General features: G+C 50.5%; 1 protein-coding gene across 1 annotated transcript in view; it reads right to left on the bottom strand.

Moving 5' to 3' along the window:
* RARS2 (arginyl-tRNA synthetase 2, mitochondrial) overlaps positions 1–20,819 on the bottom strand; it is a 106,456-nt gene that overhangs the window by 68,261 nt on the left and 17,376 nt on the right. The window contains exons 6-8 of the mRNA XM_073589604.1: positions 15,200–15,255; positions 13,741–13,824; positions 12,892–12,968 (exon numbers count right to left, since the gene is read on the bottom strand). Coding sequence (XP_073445705.1) covers positions 12,892–12,968; positions 13,741–13,824; positions 15,200–15,255 — 217 coding nt within the window. The remainder of the gene's footprint in view (positions 1–12,891; positions 12,969–13,740; positions 13,825–15,199; positions 15,256–20,819) is intronic.

Here is a 20,819-nt window from a genome sequence, read left to right as displayed (position 1 = left end):
ACCTACGCTGTCTCTGCACTGTGCTCTCCGTGCTTCTCTTAGGCGCAGGCCCTCGCCTGCCCCGTGGCATACTTCCCCGTGCTTCTGTAAAAGTACGCGCAGGTCTAGCCATGTACCCTGTCGTGCCCTCTCGCACGCACAGGTCCTAGCCTGAACCCTGGCGTGCCCCCCTGCACGCGCAGGACTCTGCCTTGAACCCTGGCGTGCCCCTCTGCACGCGCAGGACTCTGCCTTGAATCCTGGCGTGCCCCTCTGCACGCGCAGGACTCTGCCTTGAACCCTGGCGTGTCTCTATACACGCATCCAGTCTTGTATGTTGAACTTTGAACCCTGGCGTGTCCCCTACACACGTACCGTGTTTCGCACTTTGAACCTGGCGTGTCCCCTACACACGCACCTTGCCTCTTGCCCTGGACCCTGGTGTGCCTCTAGCATGCACCCTGCCTGGAATCTTGCCTTGGACCTCGGTGTGCTCCCTAACACGCACCATGCCTGGAGATCCGTCGTGCCTCCTTGCTTGTACCCTGGTTTGCCTGCTGGATTCCCGGAGCCTGCCATCCCTGCCAGAGATCGTAAGCATGAAGTCTATAGCCTGATGCCCTGATCCCTGCCAGCTATCCGGAGTCCGATGTCATCCTGTCCTTGCCGGTAACCAGACTTGCCTTCTAGCACGTACTATTCCATGGACCTTGGCGTGCCACGCACGCACCTTGCCGTGTTTGCTTGTTATCACGTTTCGCACTGAATGTTATCCTGAATTTGTCTTAATGAAGATACCTTGAACTTATGCCTTGTTTCCTGCACGTCCTTGTCGTCAGACACTCGTACCTAGTGTATCTGAGCCGGCCGTCTGGTGCCAGCAGTCGTGGTGGTTCACCCACTTGGTCTTGCCCCTGACATTCCCTGTATAGGGGGTGGTTCCTCACAAGGTCAGCTCGCCCTCGGTGGGTGGGTGCCACGATCCAGAGGGTCCACTCTAAAGAAAAAGTCGACTCAGCGTAAGCTGACCTCGTCACACTCGCATCCGCTGAAACCTGAGTATGGATATTGTAGTGCTTTGCAAATGTGTGCAAGCTGGACCAGGCTGCAGCCTTGCAAACCTGTTTTGCTGATGCCTGGTGCCGAAGCTCCCAAGAGGCGCCCACTGCCCGAGTAGTGCGCGCTCTGATCCCTGCTGGAACTGGTGTGCCTCTGATGCGGTAAGACTCCTGAATAGTCAAACAAATCCATTTGGCTAGGGTCGATTTTGAGGCAGCGAGTTCCTTCCTGCGCCCCTCGGGAAGCACAAACAGCGTGTCTGTCTGACGAAAGGGTGCCGTCCATGACACGTACCTCCTGAGTGCTCTCACTAGGTGCAACGTATGAAGAGTCTTTTCCACATGGTGTACCGGTGCTGGACAAAAAGAGGGCAAGACAATATCCTCATTAATGTGAAATGAGGAAACGACCTGCAGAAAAGGAGGGGCTGGTCTGAGAACCACCTTATCTTTGTGGAAGGCCAGAAACGGAGCTCGGCAGGATAGAGCTGCCAGCTCTGAGACCCACCTGATTGACATTATTGCCACAAGAAATACTACCTTCCAAGAAAGGTAGGTTAAAAAGAGACCTCCTGTAATGGTTCAAATGGAGCCTCCTGTAGAACACTTAGGACCAGGTTAAGGTCCCAAGTGTCCAGGGGCGCCCTATAAGGAGGTACAAAGTGGGAGACTCCCTGAATGAAAGTCTTCACCTGCAGATTGGTAGCAATCCTGCGCTGGAAGAGAACAGATAAGGCCAATATTTGTCTCCTGAGGGAACTTGGGGCCAAGCCGGAGTCTAGGCCAGACTGGAGAAAAGCCAAGATGTTGTGAATAGAAAATCTCAGTGGAGAACAACCATGGTTTCCGACACTATGTGAATAAAACCTTCCAGGCGTGGTGATAAATACATGCTGAGGCCGGCTTCAGGGAGCTAACCATTGTAGCGACCACATTGCGGCCGAACCCAGCCTGGGTTAGAATCCAGGATTCAACGGCCAAGTCGTCAAACACAGGGCCCCCGAGTTCGGGTGGTAGATCGGGCCCTGAGACAGTAGGTCTGGGCGCTCTGGCAGGCGCCAAGGAACGTCGGCGAGTAGCTGTACTAGGTCTGCGTACCATGCCCGACGAGGCCAATCTGGGGCCAGCAGAATCACTGGAACCCCTTCCGCATTGATCTTCTTGATGACCCTCGGAAGTAGTGGCATTGGGGAAATGGGTATGGGAGGCGAAATTGGTTCCATGGCAGAACCAGTGCATCCATAGCAATTGCCTGCGGATCCCGGGATCGGGCGACAAACGCTGGTACCTTGGCGTTCACTCTGGAGGCCATTAGGTCCACATCCGGCGTCCCCCATCGTTGGCAAATCTGCTGGAAGATCTCAGGGGGAAGTGACCATTCTCCGGATGCAAGACCCTGCCGACTGAGGAAGTCTGCAGCCCAGTTGTCCACGCTCGGGATGTGGACTGTTGATATCGCCGAGTGGTTTCACTCGGCCCAATGAAGCACATGCCCTACCTCGCGCATGGCTGCCCTCCTGATGATTTATGTAAGCCACAGCCATGGCGTTGTCTGACTGAATCCGAAAGGGCCGGCCTGCTAGAAGGGGATGAAACTGTCGCAGCGCTAGCCCGATTGCCTGTATTTCCAACAAGTTGATTGGGAGGCATGCCTCCTGCGGCGACCACCGTCCCTGGGTGGTGTCGTGGCAAAAAAACGCTCCCCAGCCGGGGAGGCTGGCGTCGGTTGTCACCACCAACCAATGGTCTGGGGGAAAAGGCTTGCCCTGGAGAAGTGAGGCACTGAATGTCCACCACCCGAGTGCCTGCGTGACCCTCGTGGGCAACCGGCACCGGCGATCGAGAGAGAATGGGTTTTTGTCCCAGACTGATAAAAAGGCGTGCTGCAGGGGGCGAAGATGGAGCTGGGCAAATGGAATTGCTTCCATTGCTGCCACCGTCCTTCCTAGGATCCTCTTGCAGAAGCGGATGGTATGAGGGACCGGTTGACGCAGCTTCCGGACTCCCTGCCGGAGAGCTAAGGCCTTGTCCCGAGGGAGAATTACCAACCCTCGGGAAGTGCTGAAGATCATTCCTAAGAAGGAGATCCTCTGAGCTAGCACAGGGGATGATTTTTTCAGATTGACCAAGCATCCTAAGCGGGAAAAAGAGTATCTAGCATGATGCTGACACTCTCCTCGCATGCCCGAAAAGAAGAGCCCCTGATCAAGAGGTCATCTAAATAAGGAAAGACAACTATGCCCCGGGAGTGCAGGGTGGCCATGATGACTGCCACGACTTTTGTGAATACCCTGGGAGCGGTGGCCAACCCAAAGGGCAGTGCTGCGAACTGAAAGTGTAGGCCGTTGATGGCGAAGTGCAGGAACCTTTGTGCGGGGGAAAAATGGGGATGTGTAAGTATGAGTCTTGGATGTCAATAGAGGCCAAGTATTCTCTCTGCCCCACGGCAGATATGACTGAACGGAGAGACTCCATCCGGAAACGTCTGATCCTGATAAACTTATTCAGAAGCTTTAGGTCCAGAATGGGCATCCTTTTTGGGCACCGTGAACAGGTTGGAGTAGAACCTCTGATATTTTTCGTTCTCCGATACGGGAACAATGACTCCGTTGTGCTGGAGTAATTTTATGGCCTTGAGTAAGCCCTTGCTCGGGCGATTACTTTTGGAGGATGGGAAAGAAAAAAACCGTCTTGGGGGGTATTTGATGAATTCTATCTTGTACCCCGAGGACACCAGCTCTGTTACCCATGCGTCGTGTGAGACGGAGAACCAGGCGTGGCGAAACCAAAGCAGGCGACCGCCTACCTTGCCGAAGTCGCCTTGAGATTGCCCCGAGTCATTTGGCTGCAGATCTCTGGGACCTAGGTCCTCTTGATCTGAGCTGGTGGGTACGCATTCTCCCCAACGGGTTGGCTCTATGTGAGACCTCCCGATCCCTGTCCTGGCTGGGACGACCTGAAGCGGCAGGATTGGTCGCTGTAGCCTACCCGGGGTTGCGAAAGGACCGAAACAGCGTCTGAGGTTGGTGGAGAAACGGCGTTTAACCCTTTGTTGAGGGAAGAAACTGCTCTTTCCACCTGTGGAATCAGAGATGAGCTGATCAAACTTCTCCCCGAACAGACGACCGCTCTGATAGGGCAAGGAAGTCAGGGATTTCTTGGAAGTTGTGTCTGCCCGCCATGTACTCAACCATAAAGCCCTCCTAATGGAGATTGCCGCAGCGAGAGGTAGTCGCCGGCCAAAGTGATCTGATTTGCGATCTCTGATACCTCTGCTGGTAGGTCCATACCCTGCAGGGCTCTGTTCAATGATTCTGACCAAGCCATCATGGCCTTTGCTACCCAGGTTACCACAAATGAGGGGGAGAGTGCTGACTCTGATGCCTCAAATACTGAGCGAGCTAGGCTCCCCATGAGACGGTCAGTGGGATCCTTGATAGAGGACCCACTAGGGATGGATAAAAGGGTCCTAGAGGCCAAGCATGACACGGGTGGATCTACTGTTGGGGACTCTGCCCATTTCTTACGGAGATCAGGGGCGAACGGATACCTCGCCTCGAACGCCTTTTGCCCTGAGAACCGTTTGTCGGACCGCTCTCTGTGTTGTTGCTTAAATGAGACCTTGTGACCTGAGGCCAAGGTGGAATCATCTTCGATCCCAAGGGTCTGGTTGACGGGCTCAATGAGACTGTCAATTGTTTCCCGGTATTCTGGAGTACCCGAATCAAGCGGCTCATCCGAGTCGTAATCCTAGCTTCCGTTAACGACCCTTGGTGAAGGTGAGCGAGAGGCCAAACTAATGGATGCCGAAGCACCAGATGGACTGGGAGACTCTGTGTGGGTTTGTTTCCCCCGCGTCTGCCTGGAGTGAGAGCGGCCCCTGCAGGCCGGAGACTCCTGTGAAGTGGAGGACCCCTCTAACACAGGCGAGCCACCATCCCTGCCCCTATCTGGTGCCCGAAGGGACTCGATTGCTCTCGTAAGCGATGCCATGGACTGCGACAGAGCCCATTCCGGGGGGCTTGGTACACTGGGCTCGGTCGCAGGGGAGGGCTCCTGGGCACGTTCGGAATCGCTGGCTTCGCAAATCTGCTTGGTTTGTGCCTGTGGGAAGGCAGACTGACAGGAGGTGCACGCAACATATAAGAATGTGTGTGCCTTAGCTTTTCTGAACATGATGGCTGCTAAGTGATATGCCAAAGACCAAAAAACTGCTTAGCCTCTGAAAAACACACAGAGGGTGGACTTGCTCCAGGGGTAGCACTTACTCCAGTCCTGTGTCCCCCCCGTCCTGGACCTGTCAGACATCCAGCCCGCCGACCAGCTGTTCATTCTTCAAAAATAGGGATTTTTGTGTACTCACCGTAAAATCCTTTTCTCCAAGCCAATCATTGGGGGACATGCTGCTGGCCACTAGGAGGACACTAAGTAAACCAGAAAAAAAAGTTAGCTCCTCCCCTGCAGTATACACCCTCTCGCTGGCTGAGATTTCTCCAGTTCGGTGAAAAAAACAGTAGGAGCATAAACAGTCAATAATAACCATAACTAAGTCAAAGCCTAAGAATGCTACAGTGAGCCAATAGGCTAAACAGGGTGGGTGCTGTGTCCCCAATGATTGGCTCGGAGAAAAGGATTTTATGGTGAGTACACAAAAATCCCTATTTCTCCTACGCCTCATTGGGGGACACAGACAGTGGGACGTCCTAAAGCAGTCCCTGGGTGGGAAGCATACATCTGCTAATACCCCATGTACCACTGAGTCAACAGTGAGGTACTGCCAATTGCAGGCTGCATCTGCAGAGGCCTGAGAATGAATTAGGCAATGTTTGTTAAGGTATGCAGGCTGGATCTAGTCGCAGTCTTGCGGACAGGCCTGAGAATGAAATTGGTAATATTTTGTAAAAAGTATGCAGACTGAACAAGTCGCAGCCTTGCAGACCTGTTCTGCCGAGGCCTGGTGCCGAATAGGCGCCCACTGACCAAGTAGAGTGCGCCTTAATCCCCAGTGGGACAGGCGCGTTCCTGATACAGTAGGACTACTGAATCGCCAGGGGAATCCACCTGGCTAGCGTTGCTTTGACACGGCTAGACCCTTCCTATGCCCCTCTGGAAGCATGAACAGGGCATCTGACTCGTGGAAGGGAGCCGTCCGTGAGATGTACCGTCTCAGCGCCCTAACCACATCCAGGGTGTGGAGGGCCTTCTCAATGCGATGGACTGGTGCCGGACAAGAGGAAAGGCAAAACAATTTACTCGTTGAGATGGAAAGAGGAGACGAAATTGGGCAGGAAGGACAGGGACATCCTGAGAATTACCTTTTCCTGATGAAAATTCAGGAACAGAGAACGGCAGGACAGAGCTGCCAATTCCAAAACTCATCTGATTGACGTAATTGCCACTAGAAAAACCACCTTCCAAGAGAGGACGGACAGTGACACGTCCTGCGGCGGTTCGAAAGGAGCCTCCTGTAAGGCTCAGAGAACCAGGTTAAGGTCCCATGATTCCAATGGCCTTCTATAAGAAGGCGCCACATGGGAAACTCTCTGAATGAACGTCTTGACCTGAAGTTTGGTGGCAATTTTGCATCAAAAAAGCACTGACAAGGGCGAAATTTGGCCCTTGAGCGAGCTAAGCACGAGGCCTGATTTTAAACTAGATTGAAGGAATTCCAATATGGCCGGAATGGAAAAACACCAGAGGTGATCGACCATGATCCTTGCACCATGAAAAGGTTTTCCAGGTGCGGTGATAGATGCACATGGACATAGGCTTCCTAGAACTAATCATGGTGGAAATCACGTTGTGAGAGAACCCAGCCTGTGCTAAAATCCAGAATTCAACGGCCATGCCGTCAAAGACAGGGCCCCGGAGTTCTGGTGGTAAATCGGGTCCTGCGAGTGTAGATCCATGCAATCTGGAAGTCGCCAGGGGACGTCGGCAACTAGTTGTATTAGTTCTGCATACCATGCTCGGTGCGGCCAATCTGACGCGACAAGGATCACTGGTATTTCCTCCGCTCTGATCTTCTTAATGACCCTCGGAAGCAAGGGAAGAGGAGGGAAGATGTACGGGAGCTGGAACCGGTGCCATGGCAGAACTAGGGCGTCCGCTCCGATGGCGCGTGGATCACGCGATCGGGTAATGAACCAAGGAACCTTGTTGCTTAGTCTTGAGGCCATGAGATCCACATCCGGAGTCCCCCAACGACGACAAATCTGTTAAAAGACTTCAGGATGAAGTGACCACTTCCCCGAGGCAATGCCTCGGTGACTGAGAAGATCTGCCGGCCAATTTTCTGCGCTCGGCCCAATGGAGGATGTGACTTGCTTCGTGCACGGCCATCCTGCTTCGGGTACCTCCCTGGCGGTTGATATACGCTACAGCCGCGGCGTTGTCGTATTGGATCCTGATGAGACCTGCGAGGAGACGGTGGAAACTCTGTAGAGCTAATCTGATTGCTTGCATCTCCAAAATGTTGATGGGGAGACTGACTCTCGGGTTGACCAATGACCCTGTGCCGACGAAAGACCGCTCCCCAGCCAAGGAGACTTGCGTCGGTGGTTACAACCAACCATCTTACTGGGAGAAAAGACCTCCCTTGATTCAGGGAGGACCTCAGTGTCCACCACCTGAGGGATTGCCTGACCCGCAGGGACAGAGGGATCTGACGGTACAGTGAGAACGGGTTCTTGTGCTAAGTTAACAGCAACGCGTGTTGTAAGGGACAGAGGTAGAACTGTGCAAATGGAACTGTTTCCATAGCTGACACCAACCTTTCCTAGAACTCTCATGCCAAAACGAATGGAGTGAGAAAACAGTAGCGCTGCCTGTTGTAAAGCTTGGGTCTCTCCTGGAGGGAGAATGACCAACCCACGGGAAGTGTCCAAGATCATCCCTAAAAGGGAAATCTGCTGAGCCGGTTTTGCGAAAGACCTTTCAAAGTTTATCTTCCACCCCAGGCGAGAAAGTGTATTTACTGTTATCCATGGATTCCTCGAAGGCTGGAAGGGACGAACCCTTGATGAGCAGGTCGTCCGGATACGTAACGCCACCACTCCCCGAGAGTGGAGAATGGCCATGACAGCCGCCAAGACCTTGGTAAAGACACTGGGGGCGGTGGCGAGTCCGAAGGGCAAGACAATGAACTGGCAGTGTTCCTTGTGAATTGCAAAACGCAGGAACTGCTGGAGGGACGGGCAGATCGGAATGTGAAGGTAAGTGTCCTTGATGTCGATGGATGCTAGGAACTCTCCTTTTTCCATGGAAGAGATAACTGATCGGAGAGATTCCATTCGGAATCGCCATACCCTGACAAACTGATTTAACAGTTTGAGATCCAGAATGGGCCACATGGTCCCGTCCTTTTTTGGAAACACAAAACGGTTTGAATATAACCCTCTGAACCAGTGTTTCTCAACTCCAGGCCTCAAGACCCACCAACAGGTCAAGTTTTCAGGATTTCCTTGCATAGGTGATAATTTAATCACCTGATCAAGCATTAACAGCATCACCTGTGCAATACTAAGGAAATCCTGAAAACATGACCTGTTGGTGGGTCTTGAGGACTGGAGTTGAGAAACACTGCTCTGAACCTTTCGTGATGAGGGACCGGAATGATGACTCCGACCCTTAGCAGAGCCTGAACAGCCTGAAGGAAGGCTCGTCTCTTTCTTGGGGGAGAGGAAAGGAAAAATAGAGTTGGAGGGGGAGAAGAAAATTCTATCTTGTATCCGGAGGACACCAGCTCCCTGACCCACTTGTTGTCATTGGGTAGATCTAGGAGATCTGGTTCCCCTAGATCCAGAAGCCCTAGGCCTGGATTTCCAAGAGCAGTTAGGTCTGTATGAGACCTGGGAGCCTCTGTCTCTGCGTGGGGACCGACCTGATCTGGAAGAGAAGGTAGAGGAGGATCAACCAGAAATGTTGCGAGAAGATCGAAAACTCGTCGGCTGTTGATTGCGAAACGGCCGAACAGCCCCTATTGTTGAGGAAGGAATTTACTTTTTCCCTCGGTAGTATCAGAAATGATTTGGTCCAGTTTCTCTCCAAAGCAACGACCCGTTTGAAAGGGGAGAGAAGACAACAATCTTTTAGGTATGGCATCCGCCCGCCAGCCGCGGAGCCATAGGGTTCTTCTAATGGAGATCACATTAGCGGCAGTTTGAGCAGCGCAATTGGCGGCATCAAAAGAAGCGTCTAATACAAAGTCAGCTGCGTGAACTATCTGCCTGGTGACAGTGGTTGCCTCCGGAGGAAGATTGGTGCCTTGGAAGGAAGTAATAAGAATTTCTGCCCAAGCGGCCATTGCCTTAGTGACCCAAATTGCGAAAGATGGAAAAAACTCTGCTCCTGAAGCTTCAAAAACTGAACGGGCAAGGTAGTCAATTTGACAATCGGAGGGGTTTCTGACTGAGGAACCCTCAGAAACAGATAGGAGCGTTTTAGAAGCAAGACGCGATACAGGAGGGTCCACCGGAGGGGACTGTAACCAATCGTACATTAGGTCTGGATGAAAAGGGTATTTAGCCTGAGTCGACTTTTGCCCTGTGAACCGCTCATGTGGCCGATCCCTATGATTCTGGACGGCTGGTAAATAACATGTGTGCACGCTTGGTTTTCTTAAATGAGCTAGGGTGTTCTGGAGCGGGAATATTTTTTTCATCCAACCTCAGAATCCTGTTGACTGATTCTATAAGAGAATCAAGCGACTCTTGATCAGTTGGGGGATTCTGAGGGGCTGACATGTCAGATTCGAATTCAGATCTGTGCTCGCTGTGCACTTCAGGAGAGGGCGAGCGAGAGACAGGTGTCGCCGATACTGAGGCGCTGACCGTCCCTTGGACAAGTATGGCCCTTGCTGGAGGACAGTTCCTGGCTGACGCCAGAGCCCTCCTCGGGAGGTAAGGACGCTTTCTGCCTGGGTCAGAGACTCCACCAACCATGACAGGAACGCAGCCCACGCAGTTACTAAACGCAGGAGGCCCTGCAACGGCGGCGAGGGACATTGGAGCGCAGGTCAGGGCGCAGTGCGGGTCGCAGTCCATGCATAACGGATTAGTCTGTGCACTGGGTAAGGCAGACTTGCAAGTGATACACATGGTAAAAAACGCAGTGTGCTTTTTAACAGCCCGTTTAGCCTCCTTAGATTGAGGCATAGCGCTCCTGAAAGGGTTAACGGCAGAGTCTGTCTGCAGCTGCAGGGAATGTGCCGTGAAGGGGTTAAGCTTTAATCTGAGGGCAGATGCAGCTTACCCGATCCTGTGCTGGGTCCCCCCAGGGAGGAAAAAACGGTGGCCTTGTGGTGTCATACGGCTATCCAGAGCAGGCATAGCACTCATGAAAGGGTTAACGGCAGCTGAAGACATGGCCCCGAGAATAGAATTGCGCGTTTCGTAAGTAATGAGAGGCGCCAAGAGGAGGGGGCGGCGACGTGAGCGCGGGCGGCGCTAATCAAGTTGCGGCCTAGTAGGCCGGAAAAACCGGGGACTAAATTTTTGGCCCACCAGCGGTAGGCGCTGGGGGCGGAGAGAGGGCGGCGCTATTCAAATTGCGGCCTAGCAGGCCGGAAAAGCCGGGGACTACATTTTTGGCCTACCCGAGCGCCGAGAGCGGGGAGGGGGGCAGCGATGGAGCACCGGTGCACCGCCGCTGACGTTAAGTCAGCGCTTCTCGCAGGGGGCAGGACCCGACCCCATACCTCCACTCCTGTGCTCAGGCAGGTCGCCGCTGTCCTGGGTCTTCTTGTCTCATCCTCCGGGCGATGTAGCAGAGCTGGAGGAGGTCTTAAAGGGATATGCTCAATCGATCCACCCTGTGGTAGGGGGATGGAGAGCTCTGGGGCTGATTCAGGGCATCCGAAAAAAGCGCTGCTCAAGTCCTTCTCCATGCACTCCTGTGCTGCGTCCTGCTGCGCTTGCCCTCGTATTCGTGGAGTACCGACCATAAGGGAACCATCGTCAGAGGAATCAGCCCCATTCGTCGCAGGAAAGTGTACGGGGAGGTATACTCAGCGTGCTTGCCTGTTGTTGGTTCGTGGGGAGAAGGGCTGTAGAAAGGAACCGTCGCCCCTTCACTCCGTTAATTAAATAAAAATTTACAGAAAATTCAAAAATAAAATAAAAACGGTGGGGTCTGAAACCAGACCCAAGTGCCTCCTACAGACACTAAGCAAAGAACTGGAGAAATCTCAGCCAGCGAGAGGGTGCATACTGCAAGGGAGGAGCTAACTTTTAGTCTGGTTTACTTAGTGTCCTCCTAGTGGCCAGCAGCATAACACCCACTGTCTCCGTGTCCCCCAATGAGGCGTAGGAAAAAACAGCGCGCTCCGGCGTGTGGGCGGGCCTCCGGAGGAGGCGGCGGCCCCGTGGCGTTATGGGGCGGAACTTCCATCCGCGGCCTAGTCCCAGGCAGAAGCCGGGGACTAAATTTCTGCCGTGCGCCCGAGGGGCGGGTCCGCTGGAAGTGGCAGCGTCACAGGGGGCGGAACTTCCGCCCGCGGTATAGATCCGGGAAAAGCCGGGGACTAAATTTCCGGCGTGCGCCCCGACTCGGGGCGGGACCGACGGACACCGGGCCTGGCCCGAGGAAGCCTGCGCCGCCGGCTGCCACGCTATGTGGCGCACCCAGGGAGCCCGGGGATGCCCGAAAATGGCGCCAGGAGTGCCGACCACGGGGGTCCACAGGAGTCCTCCCAGCCCACCTATTTCCATGCCTCACCCCTCGACGTCCATCTTGATCCTCAGGTTAGTGGGGGGAAGGGGGGCTGAAAAAAAGTTTAAGGACGGTGCAGGCACCCTAACTCCATCTTCCCTATAGGGGATGAGGAGAGGGACCATCCGCCACCTTCCATCACCGCTGTCTGGCATTGGTGGGGCTGCAAGCACTGTTCGCAGGCCTTTGTACAGCCTAGCATTTCACTACCTTAGGGTGATCAGGGCTCAGTCTGGCATCATGTCCCACGTAGCGGGAACGGATACGTGGAGGTGACACTTGCACGTGCTCGCCCGTTGTTGGTTTGGGGAAATCGGACCCTTTCAATAGGATCCGTTGCCCAGTCTTATCTTCATGGAAAAAATGACAGAGTCTGGAAAAAAATACCAGACATGTGCCTCCAATGGACACTAAGCAAAAACTGATTCCGCCCGCAATCGGGGCGAGGGTGTATATGGCGGAGGAGGAGCTAACCTCTTTTTTTCCACTTAGTGTCAGCCTCCAGGCGGCAGTAGCATACACACACAGTACCTGTGTCCCCCAATGAGGCGAAGGAGAAAAACATATACTTATCTCCTGGACCAGCACCATGAGTCTGCACTCCCTACTGTGTCCTCCAAACTACATATAACAAGGGGTATCACATGGCTACTGGTTGGGAAAAGTGTGAAGGCTGCAGCCAATCAGGAAGAATCTGTTTGAATGGAATGTCAGCAGCCAATAACTGACTGAAGAGGTCACATCAGTGGTGAATGTGAGGAGGCTGCTGGGGACATCCTATGGATGCGCTGGTGAGGAGGCCAGTGGGGACATCCTATGGATGCGCTGGGGAGGAGGCCGGTGGGGACATCCTACGGATGCACTGGTGAGGAGGCCGGTGGGGACATCCTATGGATGCGCTGGTAAGGAGGCCGGTAGGGACATCCTATGGATGCGCTGGTAAGGAGGCCGGTGGGGATATCCTACGGATGCACTGGTGAGGATGCCGGTGGGGACATCCCCTATGGATGCACTGGTCCGGTGTATAGTTCTGTTTTCTTACAATATCTTGGGCCCATTAAATTTACCATGTACTGACGTGGAAAACCTCTAAAGTACGAGTAAATCAATACTTTATAAAACATAGTTATAAAAAATGACTTACCTCAAAAAGATGCTGGAGCGCATTTGATTTCAGCTTCTCCTCACACCCAAACTTGCTAAAGCCAGCACCCAAAAGTCCTAGTAAATGAAATTTGTTTTTTTAGGTTTTACAGATATAAATGAAATGTGCGTTTCACTAATGTGATTAATGTGTGAAAATTGGCGACATGTTCAATACTAATTTCACCCACTGTATATTGAACGGGCATAAATTCCTTTTATCAAACTTTTTCACCAAGCACTTTTTAGGCAATTATTTATGCTTTTGATGTAATATTCAATGAAAATGGCTTATATGTTAGGTTTGGGAAACATAACAACAAAGAAATTACAGTCCAAAAGCAGCAGTCCCATCAAACTGGCCTAAACTAACATTAGTTTTAACTTCTGATAATTTGCCCACAGCTTTTATTAGGCTGATAGGACCATTCTGGGATATATCAGAACACAGCCAGTAGAGCCCATTACAGTTCTCCAAAAAACACTGTTCTTCGACATCACTCTTTCAGATCTTAGTAGCTGCAGTGTGTAATCCCAATAGATCATTTTCTATACTTAATCTAGTTTAATACAGCTGACTTTCATGGTCTGCAGGTTTCCAGACCAGAACTCAACAGCATCCTATATACCTGTTGAATTCAGGATAGCAGACCTGTGGCCAGTCAGGACTGTCATATGTAAGAAACCGACCTTAGTCTGCTGCTCGGTCGGTTATACTGGCTGTAGGAATGGCAACATGTCAAAAAGCACAGAGGAAATGTTAAAAATATACCAAACAATATAAGCTTTTATCCTAATAGTAAAGCATATATTCATATGTGACGTGTCTCATCTGCATATTAACACTTACCAAATTGTAGTCCCCAGTCACCCAAGTAGTTTACTCTTATAACTTTGTTACCAACAGCCTCCTTTAGGTTCGCTATAAAATTTCCTGGGGAATATAAATAATAAAAAAAACAATATTCAAAAAAAACTGTCAGTCCTACACAGCATCAACACCCAGGAATGAGGCAGATCTCAGTAAAAGTAGACTTGATTAGTGATAAAATTCTACATGAATCTGTCTCTGGTTTACCACGACAGAGAGGAGCTATAAAACTGCGGTGTCTGACTTCTCCTACTCCTTCACTGTTTAAAAGCATTTCACCTTCATATTAAATGGTGCAGGTTTCATTTAGCAGTGCAAGGGTTAATCTGCTGAGTTGAGCGCTCCTGGATGTTTTCAGGCATTAAGGCTCTCAGGTGTTCACGGTTAGCCAATCTCATCTGCTATATAATCTGGGTCCTGGCAATCACTCATTGTCAGAGCTAGCATCATGCTGCATGGTTTAGGAGGGTGTTAGGCTGTTGTTTTTGTTTGGTTGGTTGTTCTTGGTGGTTGAGAAGGCGTATCATGGATTTATCTGAGAATGTTAGGTTTTGGATGTGTGCTAATGCCCCTCCTTCTCCTACTTTAGTTTTACCCCTTCCTCCACTTCCCAGTGTACCTGTTTGTGTGAGTATATTTGAATGATAGGGGTTTTCCTTTATCCCTGTTTGTATTACTTTGCTAGTCTGGTTGGTACACTGCTACTCCCCTCTTCCCTTGGTGGGGTGGGGGAAGGGTACACCCTGAGGTAGGATTCAGAAGCTAAAGCCCCTGTCACACTAAGCGAGATCGCTAGCGAGTTCGCTGCTGAGTCACAAGTTTTGTGACGCAACTTCGACTTCAGCAGCAATCTCGCTACGTTTGACAGGTAGCAGCGACCAGGCCCCTGCTGTGAGATCGCTGGTCGTGTCGGAATGACCTGGACTTTTTTTGATCGAGGTCCCGCTGGGTAGCATGCATCGGTATGTTTGACACCTTACAAACGACCTCGTTAGAGACTCAGAAGCGAGACACATAGGAGTGGATTTGCGTTGATTCGAGGTCTGAATCGTCAGAGTAGCTGCTAGGTGACAGGGTCCTAACGACCGCCGACATCGTTACAAAGGTCGCTACAGGTCGCCGTATTGTTGCTGCGTCGTTGGGAAGATCTGACTGTTTGGCATCTCACCAGCGACCACATAGCGACGCAGCAACGATCCCTACTAGGTCGTATCATTGTTGGGAATCGCTGTAGCATCGCTGAGTGAGACGGGGGCTTAACGCAAGGAACGTGGCCCCAACGTCTTCACCATCAAAAGTAATCTGTGGAACAGGACAAGATAGGGTGCCCCTAGCGTTAGGACAGGGAAGGAGCCATAGAAACAGGATCTTTACAGAATCCTTGCAAAGATCATGAATTAATAAAAAAACAACCTTATGCTGTAACAGAGTATCTTACCTATTATTGTCGAGCGCAAATGTCCAACATGAAATTTTTTGGCAATGTTGGGTGAACTGCAAAACAAAAAAGGCCAAGGCATTTTTTTAAATTATCAACTACATTGGATTTGTAGGTCACGTTTGTCCCCATAAAACGTAGTGTACATAAAGGCTGCAGCAACGATTGTGGAAGTTCTATGAAATGTAGTAGCCTGCACAGCTGAAACTACAGAAGAACCAATCATTCCTTATAAGATGGAATTGTATGGCTACCTTATATAATTCTGATAAAAAATCCTAAATATTTGACTTATGAAGAGGAAAAACAATCCCATTGATGCACAAGTATTTTAAAGCAGCATTATAGCAACAATTTGATTTACCTATATAGTGCAGCATAGTCTATTAACCCTTTACTAAGCCTGTTTTCACCTTCCTGACCAAGCCACAATTTTCACATCTGACCCATGCACCTTAATGTGGCAATAACACTGGATTGTTCTTACATATCCCAGGGATTAAGAGATTATTTTTCAGGACACTTTGTACTTCATTGTACTAGTAACTTTAGATTGAAGAGATTTACATTAATATATGAAAATATCAGTAATTTAAAGAAAATTTTGGAAAATTAGCAACTTTTAAACCCTGAATATTGAACGGATTGCTGGCACCGTGTCACATTTGCAAAGCCCCTGAAGTGCAAAAACAGCAAGCACAGACCCCCATAAGTGAACCCATTTTGGAAAAGAGATGAAGTGCAGTACTCATCTGTGGCCACTTAGCAATGCACAGTGCTGTTGTGTTCCACCCGTACACCGCTTAGTGGGTAACCTGTACACCGCTTAGTGGGTGACCCGTACACCGCTTAGTGCCTGGCGCTGCTGGAACAGTCTTCAGCTGGCTTTGCAGAGAGTCACAGTAACACTCCCACTGATCTCATAATTAACCATTCAGTGGTAGGTCACCATTCATTAGACTTGGTAGAATCCCTTTAGGCTATGTGCACACGTTGCGGAACTCCAGAGGTTACCGCGAGAATTCCGGAATTCCATTCCGCGGGAAAAATCGCAAAACTAGCGATTTGCAAGCGTAATTAGCTTGCAGAATGCTAGCGTTTTCCAAGCGATCTGGAGCATCGCTTGGAGAACTGACTAGCAGGTTGGTCACACTCGTCAAACATAGTGTTTGACTAGTGTGACCAACATTTTACTATTGAGGCCGCCTATGCAGAGTCAGTAGTAAAAACAGGATTTTTGGGTTGCTTACCGTAAAATCTGTTTCTCTGAGCCTTCATTGGGGGATACAGAGACCATGGGTGTACGCTGCTGCCACTAGGAGGCTGACACTATGCACAAAAAAAAGGTTAGCTCTTCCTCTGCAGTGTACACCCCACCGACCGGCAGGAAATTCCTCAGTTAGTGAGAAAGTAGTAGGAGAAGTAACAGAATAGATTGAAAAACAGAACAGACAACTCAACTGTAAATAACCAACAAACATAAGAACAGGAGTTGTAGAGCATGGGAGGGTGCTGTGTCCCCCAATGAAGGCTCCGAGAAACAGATATTACAGTAAGCAACCCAAAAATCCTGTTTTCTCTATCGCTTCATTGGGGGACACAGACGATGGGACATCCCAAAGCAGTCCCTGGGGCGGGAAAGCAAACTTCCATCAGGCCTGCGGACTCACCACCGCTGCCTGCAGGATCCTTCTACCTAGGCTGGCATCCGCCGAAGCGTAGGTGTGGACCTTGTAGAATTTCACAAATGTGTGAACCGATGACCAGGTTGCAGCTTTGCAAAGCTGCAGCGCGGAAGCTCTGTGGCGCACCGCCCAGGAGGAACCCACTGCCCGGGTAGAGTGAGCTCTAATTCCCGGAGGGGCCAAATCGATGTTTGACCCGGTAGGCCTCCAAAATTGCCGATCTTATCCAGCAAGCAATAGTACCTTTGGAGGCCGGCTGACGTTTCCGCACCCCATCTGGAATGATGAAGAGAGAGTCTGTCTTCCGCAAAGAAATCGTCCTAGCTAGGTAGACCTTCATCGCCCTGACCAAGTCCAGCTTGTTCAAGGAGCGCTCCCGAGGATGAGTTGGACCCGGACAAAAGGACGGGAGAACAATATCCTCATTCAGGTGGAAAGTGGACACCACTTTAGTTCTGCGGCCTCCGCCCTCTTTCCTTCCTACCTTGTCCTGATGGAGGAGCAAGAAAGGAGAGCGGCAAGAGAGGGCCGCCAATTCCGACAAGCGCCAGATGGAGGTGATGGCCACTAGGAAGGCTACTTTCCATGAAAGGAGGGATAGGGAAACATCCCTGAGAGGTTCATAGGGAGAACCTTGCAGAGCCTCAAGGACCAGATTAAGATCCCAAGGATCTACGGGCGCTTGGTACGGAGGAGCCATATGAGCCACTCCTTGAAGGAAGGTTTTGACCTGAGGACGGGAGGCCAACGTCTTCTGAAATAAAATGGACAGCGCCGAAACTTGACCTTTTAAAGAGCTGAGGGCAAGGCCTGCATCAAGCCCTGCCTGAAGAAATGCCAGGACAGAAGGGAGCGAAAAATGCATGGACGGAATGTCGTTGGACTCGCACCAAGTGAAATAGGCCTTCCAGGTACGGTAATAAATTTTGGAAGACGATGGCTTTCTGGCCCGGATCATAGTATGAATAACTCGATCTGAAAAGCCTGATCGTTTCAAAACCTCAGTTTCAACAGCCGTTAAATTGAGCGGCCGAGAATTGGGGTGGCAAATCGGACCTTGAGACAGATTTGCCCTGTCTGGAAGCTTCCAAGGGGCGTCCGTGAGAAGGTTGACGATGTCCGTGAACCAAGACCTTCTGGGCCAATTCGGGGCGATGAGAATGACTGGAATTCCTTCCGCCTTGATTTTCTTCAGCCTGAGAAGAAGAGGCGGGGAGGGAATAGGTAGGGGAGCTTGAACTGCGACCAAGGAATGGCCAGAGCGTCGGCGCCCACTGCGAGAGGATCTCGAGCCCTGGATACAAACTGTGGGACTTTCCTGTTGAGGCGAGAAGCTAGCAGGTCTACGTCCGGGGTTCCCCAACGACGGCAAAGCTGAAGAAATACCTCCGGATGTAGGGACCACTCTCCTGCCGTGAGACCCTCGCGGCTGAGAAAATCGGCGGCCCAGTTGTCCACGCCGGGAATGTGCACCGCGGATATTGCCGGGACTGAAAGCTCTGCCCAATGAAGAATCTTGGACACTTCTACCAGGGCTGAGACACTCCGTGTCCCCCCTGGCGGTTGACATATTCCACCGCTGTGGCATTGTCTGTCTGAATCCGGATAGGCAGGCCCCTGAGAAGACTTTCCCAGTGAACGAGAGACAGATAAATCGCTCGTATCTCAAGGACGTTGATCGGCAGAACTGACTCCTGAGTCGACCATCGACCCTGAACAGTGTGATTGCGGAACACTGCCCCCCAGCCGAGGAGGCTGGCATCCGTTGTCACAATCTGCCAGTGGATGGGAAGGAATGACCGTCCTAGGGAGATGAGAGGAGACGTCAGCCACCAATTGAGGGACTGCTTGACCCGGTATGAAAGACGAAATGGGCGGTCCAGGGAAAGAACAGACCTGTTCCACCGAGACAGGATGGCATGTTGGAGAGGTCTGGAGTGAAATTGGGCAAAGGGAACCTCCTCTGTCGCCGCCACCATCTTTCCCAGGACTTTCATTGTTGTCCGGAGAGATGGAAGTCGTAAGATCTGAAAACTGAACGTGTGAACGCAGCCTTAAGTACATTTTCCCCTCTGCAGTAATGCCATACATGTTGAAGTAACTGTAGTTTGGACACACTGTGGAGCTCAAGAAGGGGGTGGAACATTTGGTTTTGGAAGCGTGGATCTTCCTGGATTGGGTTTTGGAATCCATGTTGATTTTTCTGCACGCTTGAGCTATTACCGATCATAATGTGGGATTAATTTTTTTCTACTACTTTGGTCTCCATAACATTTCTTTGACTGAATTTTTTCTGATGTTGGGATGCAGAGTAAACCACAATTCGTGTTTTGCTTTTTACGCTACATCCTGCTTGTTAAAAGTGATCAGACAAATTTATTCTCCAGATCAGTATGATCACAGTGAAACCACATTTATATATTTTATGATTTTCCACTTTTTGCACCCTAAAAGTTTTTTTCCTTTTCAAAAATATTCTGTTTTTGAATCTCCATATTCTGATTGTTATAACTTTAATTTTTTCATCAATAAAGCCATATGAGGGCTTGTTTATGCAGGATAAGATAACGTTTCCAGTTAAGCGGGAGTCACACATAGCAATCTTGCTAGCGATATCGCTGCTGAGTCACAACTTTTGTGGCACAACAGCAATCTCACCAGCGAGATCGCTGTGTGTGACAGCGATCAGCCCCCCTGCCGGTATAGCTGATCGCTGCAAGAAACCTCTGGACATATTTTTCGTCGCTGGTCTCCTGCTGGCCAGCACGCATCGCTGCGTGTGACAGGCGAGAGACCAGCGATCAGCTGTAAAAAATAATAAAAAAAAAAAAATATATTGTTATTCTCACCTTCCGACGTCCCGCGCAGCCATCCCACATATCTCCACGCTCCCGGACCCCGTGATCCTTTGCAAGAATGACCGCGAGACCGTGACATTCTCGCGGTCATTCTCGCAAAGGATTACTGGGACCGGAGCGTGGAGAGAGGCAGGATGGCTGTGCGGGACGTCAGAAGGTGAGAATAACAATATTTTTAATTCTATTTTTTTTTACAGGGATATGGCATCAGCGTTAACGAACACAGCGATGCCGGGCGCTCGGCATCGCTGTGCTGATCGCTGGTGAAGCTGTTTGACAGCTCACCAGCGATCACATAGCGACTTACCAGCGATCCTGACATGTTGATATCATTGTCGGGATCGCTGGTAAGTCGCTATGTGTGACTCCAGATTTATTTCACTCAGTAATGTAGAAAAGCCATCTTTCTGGAGTTTTTTTTTCAGCATTCTCTGAACAGGTTAAATAATGAGACTGTGTAAAAGCTTGGGTTGTTTTTTTTTTATTTTTGTTTTTATATAAAAACAGCATTTTTAGTGTCGAAACATTTGCCTGTTAATTTTTTTTTCTACTTTGTTCCACTCTGGGACTTTTAACTGTCAGTTATGTTATGTACGTTAGACCTTACTAACCATAGCTGGCAGACCCAGGGGCCATAATTTGTACTTGAATTGTCATCGCAACCATTGGCACCCTGCAATAACAGTGTGTCAATGAGGCTAAAGCCCACTCCCTTCGTGAGCAGTCTTCTAACAGTGGCATCTAAGTGGTTTAGTGGCCACAATCTGTTTTACTATTTATTTTTTTCGTTACGTTTATAGCGCTAACATATTCCACAGCGCTTTACAGACATTACTATCACTGTCCACATAGGGAATTTAGATTGTGAGCCCCAATCAGTATGTCTTTGGAGTGTGGACGGAAACCCACGCAAACACAGGGAGACCATGCAAATTCCTAGCAGATGTTGTCCTTGGTGGGACCTGAAGCCAGGACTTAACGGAGCTACTGTGCTGCCCACTCGCAGTTGTTGCAACTATAATATAAAGCTGATACCCGCTGCTGATGGCGCCGGCTGTTTGTGAGTGGCTCAATAAA

Source organism: Dendrobates tinctorius, unplaced genomic scaffold (genome assembly GCF_039654945.1).
Source record: "Dendrobates tinctorius isolate UK_male_01 unplaced genomic scaffold, ASM3965494v1 ptg000111l, whole genome shotgun sequence".
NCBI classification, from domain to species: domain Eukaryota; kingdom Metazoa; phylum Chordata; class Amphibia; order Anura; family Dendrobatidae; genus Dendrobates; species Dendrobates tinctorius.
The sequence above is the reverse complement of the archived record's forward strand: the minus strand, read 5'-3'. Positions and strand labels throughout refer to the sequence as shown.